Raw genomic sequence first — 19912 nt, 5'->3', positions numbered from 1 at the left:
GGAAAATGCATATCAGATAATTGTGATTATTGTAATATTCCAGAAAATGTGGAACATATCATTATGAGGTGTAAAAAATATAATGCAGAAAGGAGGATCTTGCAAGATAAGATTTATAAGTTGGAGCAAGAATGGAGTTTGAAGGGGATTTTGGGGGCAGATGAGAAAATGTGGGAATGTAGCAAAGCTATCTTTACATTTCTTAAATATACAGGGTTAGAGCACAGCATATAGGGTGTTTCCACAAGGTTTTTTTTTTTTTTTTTTTTTTTTAATGCCAAGTACGTGAAGCCTTGAAGTTGCAAACCCCGGTACAGTAGGTGGCGGTATGCACCTGAACAAGTTGGTTGCGACCCGCCAATAAAATGAGAGAGAGAGAGAGAGAGACTTCTGTAGGCCACCAATCTGCCTAATCTTGATGAATTTGGAACAGGCGGTAATTTGGACAACCCTCAGCTGTGGCGCGGGGACCTTTAATAGTGACCAATATGGCGACTCCCAGTGGAAAGTCGGTATTGTTCGTGTGCTTGGGTAAGGAAGTTTATAAAATACCGCCAGACCTTTAATTTGATGTGTGTGTTAAGGCAAGATTACAAAACGGTCAAACTATCATTACTGTTTTAGTCAACGATCACTGTTTCACCGGCCTCATTCTGTGAATGAAAGCTATCATCTTGAGCGCACATACTGACACTTTATCAATCACGCGTATCTCATCCAGTCCTGCATCAGTTAACACATCGCGTTAATAGTTGCCCTAGAGACTAGTATCATAACCTATATGTATATGTTTTTTATTATTGATCACCCATATGTCAATTCCCTAGTTTGGACTTTTTCCACTTGCCTCATTCGAGTCATGCTGCTGAACACAAACTAACCACGTTTTTATTTTCATAATGCCATTCGGATACATTTTGATATTCCCGCTGCAGCTTCCTTAATTTTTTATGCTCTATAGTTTGTAGAATTGTTTTTGTTTTGTTGTTTTCAGCGTAAAAACATCAAAACCATATTCGTACGTGTGTAAAATGTACAAGTAAAAACTACTTTTCAAAAGTTTGGAGTCAGTAAATTTTATTATTATTATTATTAATGAAGAAAACCGTGCTTTCATTCAGTAAGGATGTGTTAAATTGATCAAAAGTGACAGTAAGGATGTTTACAGTGGACAAAAAACCCCTTCAATTCCTGTTTTTTTTACATTTTCTATTCAATGAAGAATCCTGGGGGAAAATGTGTCACATTTTCCTAAAAAGAAAAATCTCTAATAATTTTCATTATTGAATAAGAATAAGAAAGAATAAGAAATCTTACTTAAGCATATAATTATGTTGTGTATATGTTTTTGCATATGGCATTTACTCAGTTATAATAATTAGGTCAGATATAATCCTTACCTACTAAAATAATAAATGTTTTCTTCACTTTCCTCAATGCCCAGGGAATATCTGCAGATCCCCGATCGCTGAGGCTGTTTTCCGGAAAATGGCCACAGACAATGGGGAGGTGGACCAGGTAAGTCGCATCTTTTACTGAATGAGGTATACATCAGTATGTGCTCCTGGATTACGAAGACTCACAACTAATCACGCATGTGCTTTAGTGAACTGATTGTGACAATGGATCATCTTATGGATGAGATTTATTGGCTGGTCTTTAAGTTTGTTAATATTAAGTAATATAGCAGGTGTACGACATCTGCACTCCAGAGCAAAAGCATTTAATAAATATTTTGAGGTCCTTTAAGCCTTGCACCTCATGTACCCTTTGGTTGCGAGTATCCAGGAACATTTGCTCTCCTGGACATTTGACTTTATTTCTGAGGTTGCATAAGAGACAAAAATATAATCATTAAAAAAATGCTGTTCAAAAAGTTTGACAAGCAGAATAAAACCCAAAACCTTAAACTCATGAGGCAAAAACACAAAGAACTGGTGTCAGATTTTTTTCCAGCCTCAAAGTTTACACCCAGAAATATTCAAATTTGAGAACTTGGCCACCACGGTCCCATTGTAAATGCTTAACTTTGCATTTTATGGTAACATAGTTCTTCCAAAAGGTCAGTTTGTGTATTAATGCATATTTATGTGTATTGCTGTTATTATCATAATGCCTTATGTGTGTGTGTCTTCAGTGGAGAATAGACAGTGCTGCCACGTCCACCTATGAGATCGGAAACCCCCCGGATCACCGTGGCCAGGCCTGCATGAAGCGACATGGCGTGTCTATGAGGCACGTGGCGCGGCAGGTACGGTGGGGTCCTAATTAGCACTCAAAGCTAGAACCGTGTTCTCTGTGTGTGTTACAGTGGGTTATAGACTCTGGTGCCACCTCAGATTGGAATACTGGCAGCGCTCCTGATGCCCGTGGTCTGGCCTGCCTCAGGAAACATGTCATAGAGACAGATCACAGGGCACGACAGGTACTGCAGATGTGGGATTTTGTGTACGTGTGTTATAGAATGAGTGCAAGAAGCTTTCAGCGAAGTAGACGACACATTTATCATAATGTGTCAATTGTACAAAACTAAAGCCAATTTTGGCAGTAGAGCTTATGTTAGCATCATCTAATCACAATTTAAAGCCAAAGGCACTTCATCTTTGTCACACATCATAGATTTGTTTATCTTTTTCCTTATTTTTAAATTCTTGCTTATAAATGGATTCTGACAGGCATCCATTGACAGGCATCGCCATTTTTCATCTTTCTTGTACATTTCCTGAGGAAAATTCTCCATAAGCCCCTTTCACACTGCCATTCCGGCAAATACAGGGGTAAAGTGTTCCTTTAATTGTTCCCTGGTCGCTAGATTTGGCACTTTCACACTGCCAGTGATGACCCGGTATATGTGCGTGCTTTCACACACAACCCTTGAAGATCCCGTAACGACACGTGACATCAGCGCATGACGTGTAATGTACGAGTCGACAACGCTTGGCACGTTATACTTTAACTGAAGCAAGCAAACGATCTCTGAGTCAGCGCGGAAAGTGAGGAACTAACTGATCTCTGCTTCATTACAGTTTGCACATATGTTTTCGTCGCGAATGTTGATCTTCCTTCAAAACAGCCGGTAAAAGAGTCGCGCGATAACGCGCGTCATCACTTCGATACGGAATTAGATCTGGCTTTGTTCACACAGCGCTTGTTCCGGATCGATTACCGCAATGTTACTATGTCCCCGACCCGGGTTCGATTCGGTAATCAATTCCGGGACGTGGTTGCTTTCACACAGAAGGCAACCAGGCAATGTTACGGGAATATTGCGGGTCCGACGTGCAGTGTGAAAGGGGCTATAGAGATTGTTGTTTTGAATTGGCTTCCAAGTAGCATTCAACATATCCTTTATAGCACATACATAATCATAAAGATATCATTTTAAGAGAAAACCTTATTTCCAGAGAAGCCATACTGGTTCTGCTACTGGACAGAAAACACAACTGTCCCGCAAACAAACAGCATTTTTTTTTTTTTAAAGCCTGTTCGATAACTAACAATAAGAATATTACCCTCTGCACCAATGCACAATAACTTTGTTTATCATAAGTGCGCACTGCTGTTATGTCGCTTTAATTGCTTATGCACTTTAAAGTTGGTGGATTCTGATTGGCTATAAATGTTTTTTATCATTCATCAGCTGGAAAGTGATTCCAATGCTATGTCTCCTCTGTGTTGTCCTTCATATAGCTGTGCTGTGGACTTCCTTATTCTGATAGATTTAGAACAATTATTTAAACTTTATTGTAGTTAATGTCCTGAGTTGTCAGAGTGCATAGTTATGCCAGTAGGTGGCGACAAGTGATTCTATTTTTGAGTGAGTCATTGAATCATTCATTCAAAACACTGGTTTGGTCAAGTGGGTGCCAAAATTGTTCAGTTTGTGAAAAAAAAAAACAGACAAAGTAACTGAAAGTGGTCTCTCTAAAACTTAGGTTTCTTAACTTATTTACTGAACTGGTTTTTAAAAACATCACCATTGCAGGGTTGCTGTTGATATGAGTATATACAATTTTGCAATCATGGGAAAAAGTGAAATTTGTGAGATAAAATGTCACAATTATATATATATATATAAAAACTGAATTGCGAAATTTAAACTCAGAATTTCAAAATAAAAAAAACAAAAACAAAGAAATTGTAAGAAGTTGCAATTACCTTTAAAAAATATTTTTTTGTTACATTATCGTGACTGCAGTACGTAAACACAAAACAACTTTGATGTTACCCAAATTCACTCTGGTGATGTCTGAACTTTTATTTCCTAGAAAGCTTTTTCGTTGATGTGAACAGCTACATGCATATGCCAAGGTCACAAAATCTGACGAGGTCGCATTAAAGGTTTTCTGAAATCCATTTCCTTTGAATTACAATGTTTAATCATATGGGAATCAAATATTTTGCTCAATCTCGTTGATACAAGACTTCAGCTGCTCATCCTTGGTAAAAAAAAATTATCATAATGATAAACAACTTGTCTAAAAAGATTGTTTCGTGAAGTAAATGAACCTGTTTTAACCCACCGCTTATTTGACAAAATTCATATATATATAGATAATTATTATTATTATTTTTTTTAAAGTAAATCACAACCTGTATGGCATATGCAATAACATTGCAGCTTCAATTGAAACTTGTCAAATGTTAAGTTGGCCGCTGCATCACCTTACATTGTTTGACCTATTACTGTCAGACTAAGAGAAACTCCTAACTCCCATGCTTTCCGCCCTGATATTCCAACCGTCAGTCAGATATTCCAGTCATGTGGGCAGGCTTTAGTTCGGCCTTTAGGGGTCAGGTTCACACGAGGCTGTATAGAGCTGAGCTCACGCTAAAGACATCTTTGTCCCGTTGACCTCACACAAATCAACAGCCCCCAATTATTCAAGAAAGCCCTTGTGGCCAGGCAGGCATTCCTTGTTTTTCCCCTTCGCGTATGTGTCCAGTTTTTGTGCTTTGTTGTTTTTGTAAATTGGAAACATGTATTCCTATTATGACTGGCTCTGCACGGTAACGTCCCAAATGAATCATGTGTTCTTGCTCAATATATGCATACACTTACATGCAGCCACAGATGTGCTTTGATCCGTTTCTTAACTCTGTGTCTCAAGTGAGGGGAGTGAATGTTCGAACAGACAAAGACAGCACATCTACTCGCTCTCTGGCCCTTTGCTCATGTTCCCTGGTGCTTGTCCAAGCCAGCGCTGTGCTCTTTTGGCAGCATGTTTGCCTCTTTCAGAGAAAGACAGGAAGAATTAGAGAGGAAAATGGTGAGGGGGGTGAATGTGGGCCGAAATGTGAATGAAGTGTTACAAGCGTTACTCATACGGTCTTTCTGTTGTTAGGTCACCAAAGAAGACTTCATGACTTTTGATCACATCCTCTGCATGGACGAAAGCAACCTGAGGTACGTGCAGGGGTCAATTGGTGTTTTGGGGTGGGAAAACAATAAATCATTTTTTATTGGTGCCTTATGTGAGATAAAACACTCTCGCTTAAAATTTGTATTCTACAATGATTTTCTTTTTTTGTATATAAAAAAAAACAGTTTTCAACCTTGATGATGAAAATTTAGCTTTGCATCATTGAGATCAATTATATTTTAAAGTATATTAAAATTGTTACTTTTTAAATTGTAATACTATTTCACAATGTTGCTGTTTTATTTTGTATTTGATATAAATAAATGCAGCCTTGACGAGCAGAAGAAATTTCTTTTAAAAACATTACAATTCTTACTGATCCCAAACTTTTGAAGGCCAAACAGATGGATAAATGCTACCCTTCACAGAAATGAATACTTTTGTTCAGCAGGTACACATTAAATTGATCAAAAGTGACAGTTAACACATTTTTCCATCTATACAAAAGATTTCTATTTCAAATAAATGGTGTTGTTGTGAACTTTTTACCCCTCAAAGAATCCTGAAAAAAGTGTGTCTTGGTTTCCACTAAAATATTAAGCAGCACAACCGTTTTCAAAATTGATAAGAAGAAATGTTTCTTGGGAAGCAAATCAGCATCACATTACATTGTAAAATATATTAAAATAGAAAAGTTTATTATTTTATTGTAATAGAGTATATCAAGGTTATACCATTTAACTGTGTGTTTATTTATTTATTTTACACTTTTAAAATTCACGTTTTTGAAATCTTATCCCAAGATCCATTTATTATTAAATATTATAAGGCTATTCGTCTCTTATCTATATGACTCGCTGACTTCTACCATGATGTGTTTCTGGCACGGTCTTGGTTTATCCTCCTCAAAGGGATATTTTGAGGAGACCTTTGCTGAGAATTTGAAAAACGTGGGACTGCGTTTGCTTCTCATGGTGTTTATTTCTGTCTGATTTGGGGTAAGAAAATGAAGTAAAGGGGGCAGGATGTGGGGGGATATTGTTGGAGTCACAAGTTCCTGCTAGATCCGGCGATATTAAAAAGATTACGGAGTTCTTTAGATTCCTTGTCTTTGCTCCGTGGTTCTAGGTCTCTTTTCTTCTCCAATGCTCAGCACAATGAACTGACACAATGTCATCTCGCAGTCACACTTAGCAATGATTGTCTGTCTTGGGTTAATCAGGGTTGAGAATATACACAGGAGGTCATCAATTCTTGTATTTTTCCTTCTGTATTGTGACATTACGTGTGTAGGAGTAAATGGTTAAAGGTCTGAGACGTTAGTTGTTAAGGTCATAGGTTCAGACCTTGAAGGGATTATGCCTGAACTGGAGAGTTAATGAGACCCCCTCATGGTCAAGATGACGGACCCCCCAGCACAAGCACAATTTTTTTTTTTCAGGATTCTTTGTAAAATAAAACACTCAAAAGTGCAGTATTAACTTGAAAAATAAATTTTAAAACAAATGTCTAAAAATCTAAAATTTTAGTTTAGTTGTTAAGTTTAGGTATGAGGTAGGATTAAGGGATTTAAAAATATGGTGATGAAGAATGAGGCATTAATATGTGCTTTATAAGTGGGTAATAAATAGCCAATATGCTATTAATATGTGTGCTAGTTATTAGTGAGAATTGCTCCTTAAAATGTGTTACCATTTATCTGTACCATTTGTCTATTATAAAAAAAATCACACAATTTTTCTCTAGTTTGAAAAGAGGATCTGTGAAAGCGGATTATTTCATTTCCAGGGCAGAAAGAAACCTCTATAAGAATTCATTAATATCTGCAGTAATTAGATCTCTGAATCAAAACACTGTCTTTTTAATATTTGTGTGGTTAAAATATTATGTACAGTACAGACCAAAAGTTTGGAAACATGACTATTTTTAATGTTTTTGAAAGAAGTTTCTTCTGCTCATCAAGCCTGCATTTATTTGATCAAAAATACAGAAAAACAATTAATATTGTGATATATTACAATTTAAAATAATAGTTTTTAAAATTATTATACTTTAAATTATAATTTATTTCTGTGATGCAAAGCTGGATTTTTAGGATCATTATCACATGATCCTTTAGAAATCATTCTAATATGATGATTCATTATCAAAGTTGGAAACAGTTCTGCTGCTTAATATTTTTTCAGAACATGTGATACTTTTTAGGATACTTTTGATGAATAAAAAGTAAAAAAAAAAAAGCTATGTTTTTAAAATATAAATATTTTGTAATAATAATATATACTACTGGTCAGTAATTTGGGGTCAGTTTTTTAATAAAATCAATATTTTTATTCAGCAAGGATGTGTTAAATTAATTTTACAACCATTCAACCAATGAAGTAGTATTGTATTGTATCTGTGTGTTCAGACAACCCATGAATCATTTGAAGATGTGGTGTTTTGCACATCCTTAGCAGTAATTGTTTGTATTTAATATCCTAGTTCATGATCAGTCACACCAGCTATCGCTACCTAGGCACTGTTAGTCGTGTTATAATTAATTTATATTTTTCAGCTGTTAAGTGTGTGTTGCAACGTCTTGCTCCTGTGAGACTGTTGCAAAAAAAAAAGTCTGATCCTGTCAAATTTCATTGCTGCTTAAATCATGTTCCCGAATTAGCCTGAAAGAACGGAGATTGCACCACTGATAGGAATCAGATTATGAATCGGTATGTTGGCTGCACAGGATCTAAAGTGTATGTATGTGCGTTTTTTTTACAGAGATCTGAACAAGAAGGCAAGCAGCGTGAAAAACAGCAAAGCCAAGATTGAGCTGCTGGGCTCCTACGATCCTGAAAAACAGCTTATTATCCAAGACCCGTACTATGTAAGTGTACACACATGCACACAGCAGGATCAGCCCCAATCCCTGGTCGTTTATTGGCAAATACTCAATCAAAGTGGCAAAAAGCCCAAAATAAAATTTATATGATGTCTTGGGGTTCATCTGACACTCACTATTCCAGCTCAGTCCGACTCCAGCTGTTAACTAGTGTGGGAACCACTTTGGATCAACCTTACATTAGTAGATTAGTTCGATTTTTTTTTTTTTTTTTTCCACAGCAATCACTCCCTCTTAACATTTATTCTTGTATGATTCATAATGATTCTTTTTTTTTTTCACGTTTTGGATATTACTTATTTGGATGTTGAAATACTGCTATCCAAGCTTAATGTGGCAACTGTAGTTAAGGTTGGTTTTCTCAAACACTGGAGCATCCTGACTAGTATGATTTCGACAAACAGCATTGACTCGACCAGTGGTGCGAGTTTGTGGGCAGGACGTTTATTTCACCAGTGGTCGTTTCTTTTTGCATTTTCATGCTAGTAGCGCATGCTAGTAGGGTTACTCCTGTCAATAAAGCCTTTATGACTAGCTTTCTAGACAAAAAGAGGATTCGTTTTGAGAACGGTTCTGTCTTGTCCATGCAGTTACAGTGAATTGGGCTTTCAAACCTCACAGAGGACCCCCCCACCACCACCACCAAATCATCAAAGTAGTCAGTATGAGTCTTAAGTCGATATGCCCTGCTAATCTAGTGCTTCAACACAACAAGCTGAACTGTAGAACCAGATCACAATGTGTTCAAGTGATTTCTGAAAGGTCAGCACATGAGTGGCACCACAAAGATGTAATTATGAGTGGGGAACTTTATTTAAGCCCCACTCATTTCCGAATTGGGGGTGTATCAGCGAGAAAATATTGTAGATGCATTAAATGCAGTCCTGTTAAATTTGTTGAAATTAATGAAATCATATAAATATATAGAATAATATTAATAAATCGAAATCTTTAGTCCTTCAAGCATTCCGAATAAATCTAGATATTATTTTTTGCCATATTGCAAAGCCCTAGCTTTACCCCTCCTTCTATAGTTATTGCATGGAAAAGGACGTCCACATTATTCAGTACATCTCCTTTTGCATTTCATGGAGGACAGTCATGGGTTTAAAACATCAAGGTGAATAAATGATGCCAAAATTGTCATTTTTGGATGCACCTTCTACAAGTAGGTCAAAAACTCTGGATGAATCTGTGGTTTTTCTACGTTTGTAAATGTGAAGCCAATGTAAGCTTATTATTTAGTGTTTAAACAGAGGGGTTTAGTGTCACAAACACTCAGTTATGACAGAACAGTTGATTTAGCCAACATATAAAACCACAAAATGATGTTTGGAGGGAAGCATTGTCAGTTCTGAGAGATGATGGGGAGTGACGGGCGAGTGTGTTGAGAAATAGAAACTGGAAAGAACCTGATGGGCCTGATATCAGGTCATTCCTCTCACACCACCAGCTCTCCAAGACACATCTGTGAAGATCATCAAAATCGTTTTTCAGTGAGAGGATGTCTAAGGACTGTTTCAGGGCACATTTTGAAGATGTTTCGCTAGGCTGAAGGCTTCCAGCACAGTTGTCACAGTCACACTATGATAATCCTGGAAGGTGTCACGTTGGATGTTTCCCTCGTGTGTTTCTTCATGGCTGGCAGCCAGCTGGCTGAAGTAGGTTAGGTAGGCCTTTCTACCATGACAGAATAGGAAACTGGCCTCTTCGTCGGACAGTTTGCCAACCAGATGCTCTTGTGGTGATGATCACTCTTGAGATAGCTGAGATTTCCTGTTTAGTCCCCCAAGACTCAAGTGTAAGAGGAAGTGTGGTCCTCAAGTGTGGAGTGCAGTTTCTTTTGATGGTGGTGATGGTACATTGTGTGTCCAAAGAGGAGATCCATGGCTATTTTAGCATTTGAACTTCACAAGCTGAGCTAATAGAAGAGCCTGAAGGTTAGCGGTTATTGTTAACAAAAATTAAACCATTAAACATTGATTTTGATAACTGAAATAAAATAAAACATAAACCAAAATGAGAAATGTTGCCTTGGCAAATAAGATGAGAAGTTGAAGAAGTAAAATTACTAAAATGGAGATAAGATAAAGCTAAACAGACATTTCAAAAATAAAATGGGAAAAGCACGTAAATGTAAATTAAAATGGTAGCTGAACATATAAAAAATAAAAGCTACTTCAGAATAGGACTGTAAATAAATAATGTTAAAATAACACTTGTGCAAAACCTTTCTTATATTTTTAGTGTGCTCTGTCTTATTTTTATTCTTCCATATTGCAGTTTATGGCAGTCTACTTTAAGATTTAGATTTACCTTTAACATCATATAATACTGACTTAAAGGGGTCATATGATGCTGCTAAAAAATTTTTTTTGTTGCCAAATAAGTTTCACCGCGGGGTTTGCAGATGATGTTCACGTCACGTAATTACGTCACTTCATAAAGTTCCCATGGCAATAGGGGGATTATGGCGCTTTACTTGTGTGAAGTAACGCAACATTTTTCAACTTTCTGCTAATATACAGTATTGTTCAAAATAATAGCAGTACAATATGACTAACCAGAATAATCAAGGTTTTTCGTATATTTTTTTATTGCTACGTGGCAAACAAGTTACCAGTAGGTTCAGTAGATTCTCAGAAAACAAACGAGACCCAGCATTCATGATATGCACGCTCTTAAAGCTGTGCAATTGGGCAATTAGTTGAATTAGTTGAAAGGGGTGTGTTCAAAAAAATAGCAGTGTGGCATTCAATCACTGAGGTCATCAATTTTGTGAAGAAACAGGTGTGAATCAGGTGGCCCCTATTTAAGGATGAAGCCAACACTTGTTGAACATGCATTTGAAAGCTGAGGAAAATGGGTCGTTCAAGACATTGTTCAGAAGAACAGCGTACTTTGATTAAAAAGTTGATTAGAGAGGGGAAAACCTATAAAGAGGTGCAAAAAATGATAGGCTGTTCAGCTAAAATGATCTCCAATGCCTTAAAATGGAGAGCAAAACCAGAGAGACGTGGAAGAAAACGGAAGACAACCATCAAAATGGATAGAAGAATAACCAGAATGGCAAAGGCTCAGCCAATGATCACCTCCAGGATGATCAAAGACAGTCTGGAGTTACCTGTAAGTACTGTGACAGTTAGAAGACGTCTGTGTGAAGCTAATCTATTTTCAAGAATCCCCCGCAAAGTCCCTCTGTTAAAAAAAAGGCATGTGCAGAAGAGGTTACAATTTGCCAAAGAACACATCAACTGGCCTAAAGAGAAATGGAGGAACATTTTGTGGACTGATGAGAGTAAAATTGTTCTTTTTGGGTCCAAGGGCCACAGGCAGTTTGTGAGACGACCCCCAAACTCTGAATTCAAGCCACAGTACACAGTGAAGACAGTGAAGCATGGAGGTGCAAGCATCATGATATGGGCATGTTTCTCCTACTATGGTGTTGGGCCTATTTATCGCATACCAGGGATCATGGATCAGTTTGCATATGTTAAAATACTTGAAGAGGTCATGTTGCCCTATGCTGAAGAGGACATGCCCTTGAAATGGTTGTTTCAACAAGACAATGACCCAAAACACACTAGTAAACGGGCAAAGTCTTGGTTCCAAACCAACAAAATTAATGTTATGGAGTGGCCAGCCCAATCTCCAGACCTTAATCCAATTGAGAACTTGTGGGGTGATATCAAAAATGCTGTTTCTGAAGCAAAACCAAGAAATGTGAATGAATTGTGGAATGTTGTTAAAGAATCATGGAGTGGAATAACAGCTGAGAGGTGCCACAAGTTGGTTGACTCCATGCCACACAGATGTCAAGCAGTTTTAAAAAACTGTGGTCATACAACTAAATATTAGTTTAGTGATTCACAGGATTGCTAAATCCCAGAAAAAAAAAATGTTTGTACAAAATAGTTTTGAGTTTGTACAGTCAAAGGTACACACTGCTATTTTTTTGAACACACCCCTTTCAACTAATTGCCCAATTGCACAGCCTTAAGAGCGTGCATATCATGAATGCTGGGTCTTGTTTGTTTTCTGACAATCTACTGAACCTACTGGTAACTTGTTTGCCACGTAGCAATAAAAAATATACTAAAAACCTTGATTATTCTGGTTAGTCACATTGTACTGCTATTATTTTGAACAATACTGTATATGTGAGTTTTTTGCAACGAAAATACAGGGATTATGAAATCATGCTAGCCCCGCATATTTTGCTTTCTGAAATCGGCAATTTATGAGGCAAAACAGCAGCGTATTTGAAAAAACTGTGACCCCCCCATAAATATGCGGCCTTTGGCTAATTAAATCAGGCGATCGCATAATCGCATTTCTCTGTAGGGACTGAAAGTTAGCCTTCTTTCTTTGCGTGAATATTTGGCCGGCGTTATGCAAATCTTCCCACATTGTGACATACACTTGTCCGGGCCTTTTAGGAGAGCGTGGATGAGTCTAAACTTATTAACAATATTTTTTTGGGTTTGAGACTTTAGTCTTTGCAACTTTAGGGATCTTATCTATTCGCGAACAGCTTATAACACTCCAAAGAGAAAGAAAAACTTGAAATCGTATCATATGACCCCTTTTAAGTTAATCTGTACACCAATCCTTTTTCAGACTCATCCTCTTTCAGACAATGTAAATCTATACCTTTTTAATTGCAAATAAAACAACTATTGGAGACATTTTACAAGGAAAGAGTAATTCAGTCTTTCTACCTCAGAATGTATTATAGTAAATACTACAACAACAAAAATGTGTGTTTGATGCCTAAATTCACTTGTAGCATTTAAAATAGCTGATTTGAGTTTTTTGGTGTTGCTGTTGATTCTTTAGCTCAAATTAGGCAAAAAAAAAAAAAAAAAAGTATTGTTTTGGTCCAGTAATGCTAAGGCATAAGCATTCTAGAAAAAAGGTAAGGCTGTAAATTAAAGCTACTTTGAATCTATTACCAAAATATTTCGGCTCTACTGTCTTTTGATCATTCTTAAGTTCACGTGTCTGTTGCTGCTATGCTTGGCTGCTTAATTTCTGTTTACGGTTACATTTTAATGGTTTGTTTGTTTTTGCCTGCAGGGGAGTGATAAAGACTTTGAGACGGTGTATGAACAATGTGTGAGGTGCTGCAAAGCCTTCCTGGAGCAGCACTCATAACACACACACACACACATACTGTGACCATCTCCTGAAACCTGCGACACCTCATCATGAGCTGCTCGGACTTAAATAATAACTGATCGAAATATTGATCAAGTGTCTTAAGAAAACACACAAAACTATTATCGCAGTGTATAGAGAAGCACTTTGTCTTTAAATGTAAAATAAGTTGTAAGGTTGTTTGAGCAGCTGCAAACTGCTTTTGTTGACCATATCCTCTGAAGAGAGTAAATTCACCAAAATAAATGAAAATGCTGAAATTAGTTTTTTTCCCCCGCTAATTTCTTTGAATATGACTGTTGTTGTTCCAGTTCTGATTACTTTCCCTTTCCTCTCATTCATCCACTCCATCTTTTGGGAATATCTTTAGATTTTCCCCCCATTACTAAGATGTTTATTTATTAACAGAAGTTGACTGTTAACTTTGGTGTGGTGACAAAAAAAATCAATATCTCTGAACCATCCAGAGCATCCACCAGGAGTGATGAGAGATCTTGAACTTCCTTAAAAATATATATATTTTCTGATGCCAAGATAAGCTGTTAAACTAGATCAAGACTGTTTTAGGCTGCAGAAGATTAACCTTTACATTCTTTGGTGTCTTTTACCACATTAAAGACCACAGTGCTTAAACAATCATAATTTATTTAAATATATTTTCTTTTAAATATACATATCCCATCATACGTCAGACGCTTATGTTTGTTATAGGGATTTTAAAGTCTCATTTGTACAACATTTACATATCAAAATATACTGAATATATTCCACGGTCGCACACTCATAGTCTCACACGAAAACAAAAAGCTTTTGGTCACAGATATACTGCAAAAATCTACCTGTCTGCTGGCAAACAAAAGCAAAAGGAAACTTTCATGCAATTAACTGATTTTCAGTTCGAGCACAGAGAAAAGCAAAGCTCTCTCGTTTCAGCGAACTAACTCGATTTGTCATCACGGCTCTGAATTGTAACCCCATCAAGGCATGTCGAACAAAACATCAGCACTGACTGACGGGTCTCGATAATCTGATATCAAAACATGGCAATCCCTTTTTCATAATGAAATGATTTTTTTTTTGGCAGACAGATTCAGAACGCACTACGCCAAAAGCGTTTTCTGTTTTGTTTCTCTGTCGTCCTGTGTTTTAACATTGGCTCTATGTTGAGTCCATCAGACCATCCTTGGGCAAGTGCATCCCATTATTCCGTGTCCGTTTACTGCTCTGTCAATACTTTCCCACATCTATTCTCCAGAGAGGCAGAGCAGTGTTCTGGACGCGTTGTGCTGATTATCTGGAATGTTGCGTGTTGGTTTAAATTCTCTTCTCTTGTCCAAAGGCACTTTGACTGCTGTTTTTTTTTTTTACTTGGGTCATTCTGGTTTGGCTTCAACCTGCTTGATAAAGGAAGATAAATTTAGTTCTGTTTCAGACTTGGCTGTGTTCACATACATGTGTGCACTTGGATGCATCTGAATTTTTTCCCTCTGTGAGAAATTGGGAGACAGGTTTTGTTACATGTACTTCTCTGAAGTTGTCTTTGGGAGAAGAAAAAAACCCCTAAAGCATTGACTTAAGGTTGTTTACCTGCTTAAATCACATCCTAATTGCTAAGACACACAGGTTTATCTGTAATAGCTTGGATAAGTTATCTAATCCTGGAATATGTGTTGTCAAAAAAATCTTAGAGTAAATGTGTCCTCTGAATCTTGTGTACAACACCTAAATATTAAATATCTTTCTTAGCGTCATATCCAGTTTTGGACATTTTTCATAAATTCTAATCCAATCTAGATTTTTTAATTTACACACACTGTAGTTATAAGAAGCGCAGTGCATATATATATATACATATATATATATATATATATATATATATATATATATATATATATATATATATATATACACTTTTTTTAAAATTAGTGTGTATATATATATATATTTTTTTTTTTTAAATCACTTGTACAATATGTAAAGATTATATTATATATATATATACACACACACACACACACACACACATATATATATATATATTATAACATATATATATTAAAAAAATTTGATTTTAGAAATGTCATATATTTTTGCAATCTTATTCATTTTAATGATTTTTCTAGGGCCATGGGATTCCTGCATATTCCTTTCTTCTGGTCTTCTCCCATTTCTTGTTGGATTACCTACATTCAAAAAATAAATAAAAGTGTTTTAAAAAGTGTCTTACCTGGTACAGTTAACCCTCTTGACATCTCGGACTCTCTGCCAGTCGCACCAAGAGTCTTGCACACCTTCTGTAGTCTGAGGATAGGAGTAAAGCTGGATGAGTTGGATAATCAGCTGGATGAATCCTGAATGTGTAGCCTATACTGTTTCTGTGTTAAAACTCCATGTGCAGGGGTAAATCATGGGCACCTAGCCGACATGAGACTGTCATGAATATAAAGAGTTTGTAGAGGGTCGTGATGCATGTGGGCAGAGATGTGATCTGTTGGCGGGGTCTGAAGAGATGGGAAAACATGACTTTACTCACATGCAGGGATGGTGCAGTCTCTGGTGTTATGATAAAGCCTGTAGACGTACTTCCTGCATTTTGGACTGAAATAAAGAGGACCTGGTGGACGGAAAACAGCGAGGTTAAAATTCTCAAACACCCTTTTGGTTTCAAGGTCACAGAAAACTCTTGAGTCTCTATCTACCTGTTAAGATTTTGATAACCTTCTCTTTGTTTCGGAGGTCTCTGGGAAAGATTTCTGTGAAAAGAAAGAAACATTCAAAGGTCAAATCCTGGATATCCACCGATGCTTCAAGAGGGATGATTCTGAAGCACTGACTAATCACTCAGCTCAACATTCCTCAGCAATGAACATGCTCCGACTAAGAGGTTTAGACCGAAAAACAAGCTTTCTATTAACATTATAATCACTTACGCTAATATTGTAACTATTCTAGTGACCTAATTGGGAATTGCTGACCACCAATAACATGTGTCTGACTTGGTACACAACAGGTGCAATGCAAAACTATTTCACCTAATGCTTTGAGAGTTAAGACTTTGGCTCGTGCTCTAGTGGGTAAGTCACATTCCTCTTAAATATAGGTCAAAGAGAAAGAAGGCACATAGACTTTAATTGCATCAAGTGGCATCAAATGATGCAAGAGCTTTTCTCTTGACTAGCCTCACTTTTATAAATCATTTAACAATGACTTTTATATGGTTTTAAGGTGATGCATGAAGTCAGTTTCTCAGTAGGAAAATGGACGTTTCACAAATAGAAAGAGACATTTTGGCTTAACTTAACGTTTTAGCCTTTAAAAACTTTTCTTTCTTTTTTTTACATTTGGCTTAAAAATAGTTTTGTGCTTATTTCAGTTACATTTTTAATTAACTTTCCAATTAATGTAATTTGCCACGTTTTGCTATCCAGTGTATTAACATTCCTAAATTTTTATGTCCATTTAATGCTCTGCTTACTTAAAATAGTTTCCCCGGTTTCCGTTTTGAGACGATGAGTGTCCTTAGGCGCGCTCTCTTTCTTTTGCGCGCTCGCGTCGTCAACGCTGTTTTCCGCCAGTCTCATGATGTCCATTATCCGTCTGAACGTTTTCTCGACCTTGTTCACGCTGGCGTCGCTTTGTGCAGTAGTGCAGATAATCATGACGAGCCCCATTACTAGAACCGGAGCCCGCAGCGCGCGCATCGCTCCCGCGACCAGAGTGCGCGCAAGTCCCGCACTGCCCAAGTCCTGGATCACGCAGTCTGGTGAAGAAGTCACAGGGTTTATAAGATGCAAAAGTCCACTTTATGTTAAAAATAAACTTTGGAAGCTTTTACGATTTCTTAAGAAAAGAAAAGAAAGAAGTGCTATTAACACTTTCACTACCAGGCAGCATGGACACACCTACTCGTTCGTTTTTACTGTAATAGTAAGTCATCAAATCTCCAAATCTATTCAAACCGTAAACTCACCACGTATTTTCTTCATTAAATGCTGTGGTGCTTTCGAACACCACTGAATGACATCACATGTATGCTCAACACTTGTTGACTGATTTTCCTTCACTAACGTGCTCCAACTCGTTTAAAAATAAACCAGTTAAAACGTAGCTAAGCTTTATATATTGATAAGAAAGCACATTTTATATTAGTCCACAAGTCTATTTCTCCTCGACAGCAGTAACACAATGAAGAGCAAACGAAAGACGAAAGTGTCCTGCTCCTCAGAAACTATTTTGAAGCCCATGAAGAGCGCACGTGTCTCTCAGTTACAGATTATAACAATGTTTTCAACTGTGCTCACATTTGCAAAGACACCCACACCTACAATCAAAAGTCTCAATATGAACCCAATAAAATTCTTCCAAGACAAAATAATCTGAGATGGACATGGATTTTATAGGCTAGTTATGTTTCCTTAGAGTTGTATTGAGAAATAAACAAGATATTCTATATAAATGATCACATCATTAATGTTGGTTGTGCGGTGAACTTAATCCTGAACGGGAAATCTTAATTCAGTTGTGACCGTCCAAACTTTGACTCGTATTGTAGATCAGTTAACTGGTTAATCTGCAAAACTAAACTAAGCATCACATCCCATAGAAGCGCACTGATTATCTGCTAATATACAATCCACTTTTTATATAAAGAAAACAGTTCCCGCTGAAAAATCTTATAAAGTTAGGAGTAAAATAAAAAATAAAATAAAAAAGGATCCTCATAGGTCATAAATGCCTCTAGTGAACCTACCTGAGGACGCCGCGTTTCTTTCCCTCAGTCGACACAACCTGAGGCGACTGAACGTCCGTTGTCTATTTAACCCACGCGAGGCTCGCAGAACGCGCCACGAAAGAGAGAGAGCGCGCTATCCTTTAAAGCGAATCGTCCTTAAAAGTGCTCAAGCGTGGGAAGTTGGAATGGTCAGACTTCCTTACGTCTCCGAGACTTGAGAAAACTCCAGTCAAAGCTCCTGAGGACAATGAGCGCGCGCGTCTTCAACGCCTCAAAACATTCGCCGTCGATTCTCGCCAATTTATTGAGGCTCTCGGACGGAAGCAGTCGTCCCTTGAGGCCTTACATCGCCGTGTCTTTAATTATAAACTCGTTACACATACGCCGCACATCTTCATATTCCCGTTTGTCACATGCAGCATCCCATGGACCTTTTTTTCTTGTCCACTATCTCATTAGAGCACTTAGAAAGCTGCGCTTGCAGGAATAGATGCAGCTATACCAGGAACTGTCCGACCATTCTATAGACTGGAACTCCTATGGTGCCTGAAAGTCAGGTTTTTCCCCTCACACTCCACCATAGATCACCATTTCATCCCCTTGTGCCTCCAGAGGATTGATTCGAGTTACAGATCGATGCCTGGAAGTGGCTGCAGCTGATGTAATTATTCTGCGTAATGGTAATGATAGTACAAGAGAAACAGTGAGCCCAACAGGGAAACAAACAGGAGAAAAGAGTGAGTTCGGATTAGTTTGTGTTTGCTTTCGTTCATACCACTCCCTCAAAGCAAAAGAGAACATTTAGCAATCTGGCTCCCATCCCGGACACGAATGGTGATCTGCATGGGCGGACTCAGTGTCAGCGTTAGGCAAAGGTAGGCAGCTGTCTAGGGCCCCTCGAAGTCAATTAGACTAACACCTAACACCATAAGGGTCTTAAGCAAAATTAAACCTGGACACTGAGGAGAACATGTTTAGGAAAACACGAGGAGGGTCCTGTTTGCTTGAGGTCTCTGAATTGGTGTGCTTTTTATAACAACATAACAGTATCCAGTTAAAAACTTTGTCTTCTGCTGTTTGGGAATGTTTACATGGAAACAGCTTAATGTGTGTGGTTATCTTATCAGTCAAGTGCTCGTAAAGGCAGGTATACCTGATGGTATAAAGCGATTACACTACAGATATCATAAAACCCTTTTTTTTTTGTACACTGAAACCTAGAATATCGGTCAGCTTAGTGGTTGAAGATCTAGCCTGGTATCTGAAAGATTTTATAGGTTCATTCCATTCAAAAAGACATTTAAAACATAGTTCACTCATAAATCAAAATGCATTTGTCCTCATTTACTGAAGTCTTCATTTACTTTCCCCCATGTCATTCTAAACCTGTGGGACCCTATATATGATGTGAAACAACAAAAAGATATATTTAGCAGATTGCTGATGCTGCTTTACATAGCATTATAAAGTAACCAGAGGATGCCAAGCTCCAAAAATCGGCATAAAAGCAGTTCATGCAACAAAATCTAACAATTTGTTTGAGGTTTTAATGTGCCAGGTTAAAACATGTTCATTCGCAAACTATATTTGTGAATTACAGTAGAAATTATAAGTTGGGTTAAACACTTAAATGCACATAACTTTGCATTGCAAACAACATAACTAACAACAAGCATAACGAGCAAATTCTGAAAAGTGAAAATGACATGACATACAGCCAAGTATGGTAACCCATACTCAGAATTTGTGCTCTGCATTTAACCCATCCAAAGT

General features: G+C 37.4%; 2 protein-coding genes across 4 annotated transcripts; one reads left to right on the top strand and one right to left on the bottom strand.

The window, feature by feature from the left end:
• Nucleotides 1-389: 389 nt before the first annotated feature.
• Nucleotides 390-13670, top strand: LOC127944373 (low molecular weight phosphotyrosine protein phosphatase). 2 transcript variants are annotated; one of them, XM_052540258.1, is made up of 6 exons: nucleotides 390-531; nucleotides 1445-1518; nucleotides 2138-2251; nucleotides 5346-5407; nucleotides 8127-8232; nucleotides 13327-13670. In XM_052540258.1, the coding sequence occupies exons 1-6, from the start codon at nucleotides 489-491 to the stop codon at nucleotides 13402-13404; spliced, it is 477 nt and encodes a 158-aa protein (XP_052396218.1). In that variant the 5' UTR covers nucleotides 390-488; the 3' UTR covers nucleotides 13405-13670. The 2 variants fall into 2 exon arrangements, with proteins under 2 accessions (XP_052396218.1, XP_052396216.1); XM_052540256.1 differs by lacking the exon at nucleotides 2138-2251 and adding an exon at nucleotides 2312-2425 and having other exon boundaries at nucleotides 397-531.
• A 420-nt stretch (nucleotides 13671-14090) lies between these two features.
• LOC127944375 (ALK and LTK ligand 2a-like) lies at nucleotides 14091-18936 on the bottom strand. 2 transcript variants are annotated; one of them, XM_052540260.1, is made up of 6 exons: nucleotides 18158-18936; nucleotides 16883-17167; nucleotides 16107-16160; nucleotides 15941-16021; nucleotides 15635-15708; nucleotides 14091-14801 (listed from the first exon to the last, which is right to left on the bottom strand). In XM_052540260.1, the coding sequence occupies exons 2-5, from the start codon at nucleotides 17106-17108 to the stop codon at nucleotides 15644-15646; spliced, it is 426 nt and encodes a 141-aa protein (XP_052396220.1). In that variant the 5' UTR covers nucleotides 17109-17167; nucleotides 18158-18936; the 3' UTR covers nucleotides 14091-14801; nucleotides 15635-15643. The 2 variants fall into 2 exon arrangements, with proteins under 2 accessions (XP_052396220.1, XP_052396219.1); XM_052540259.1 differs by having other exon boundaries at nucleotides 14091-14804; nucleotides 18158-18933.
• Between the last annotated feature and the right edge of the window lie 976 nt (nucleotides 18937-19912).

The sequence above is a fragment of the Carassius gibelio genome, chromosome A23 (assembly GCF_023724105.1).
Source record: "Carassius gibelio isolate Cgi1373 ecotype wild population from Czech Republic chromosome A23, carGib1.2-hapl.c, whole genome shotgun sequence".
NCBI lineage: Eukaryota > Metazoa > Chordata > Actinopteri > Cypriniformes > Cyprinidae > Carassius > Carassius gibelio.
Note: the sequence above shows the minus strand (reverse complement) of the source record. Positions and strands in the feature narration are given on the sequence as shown.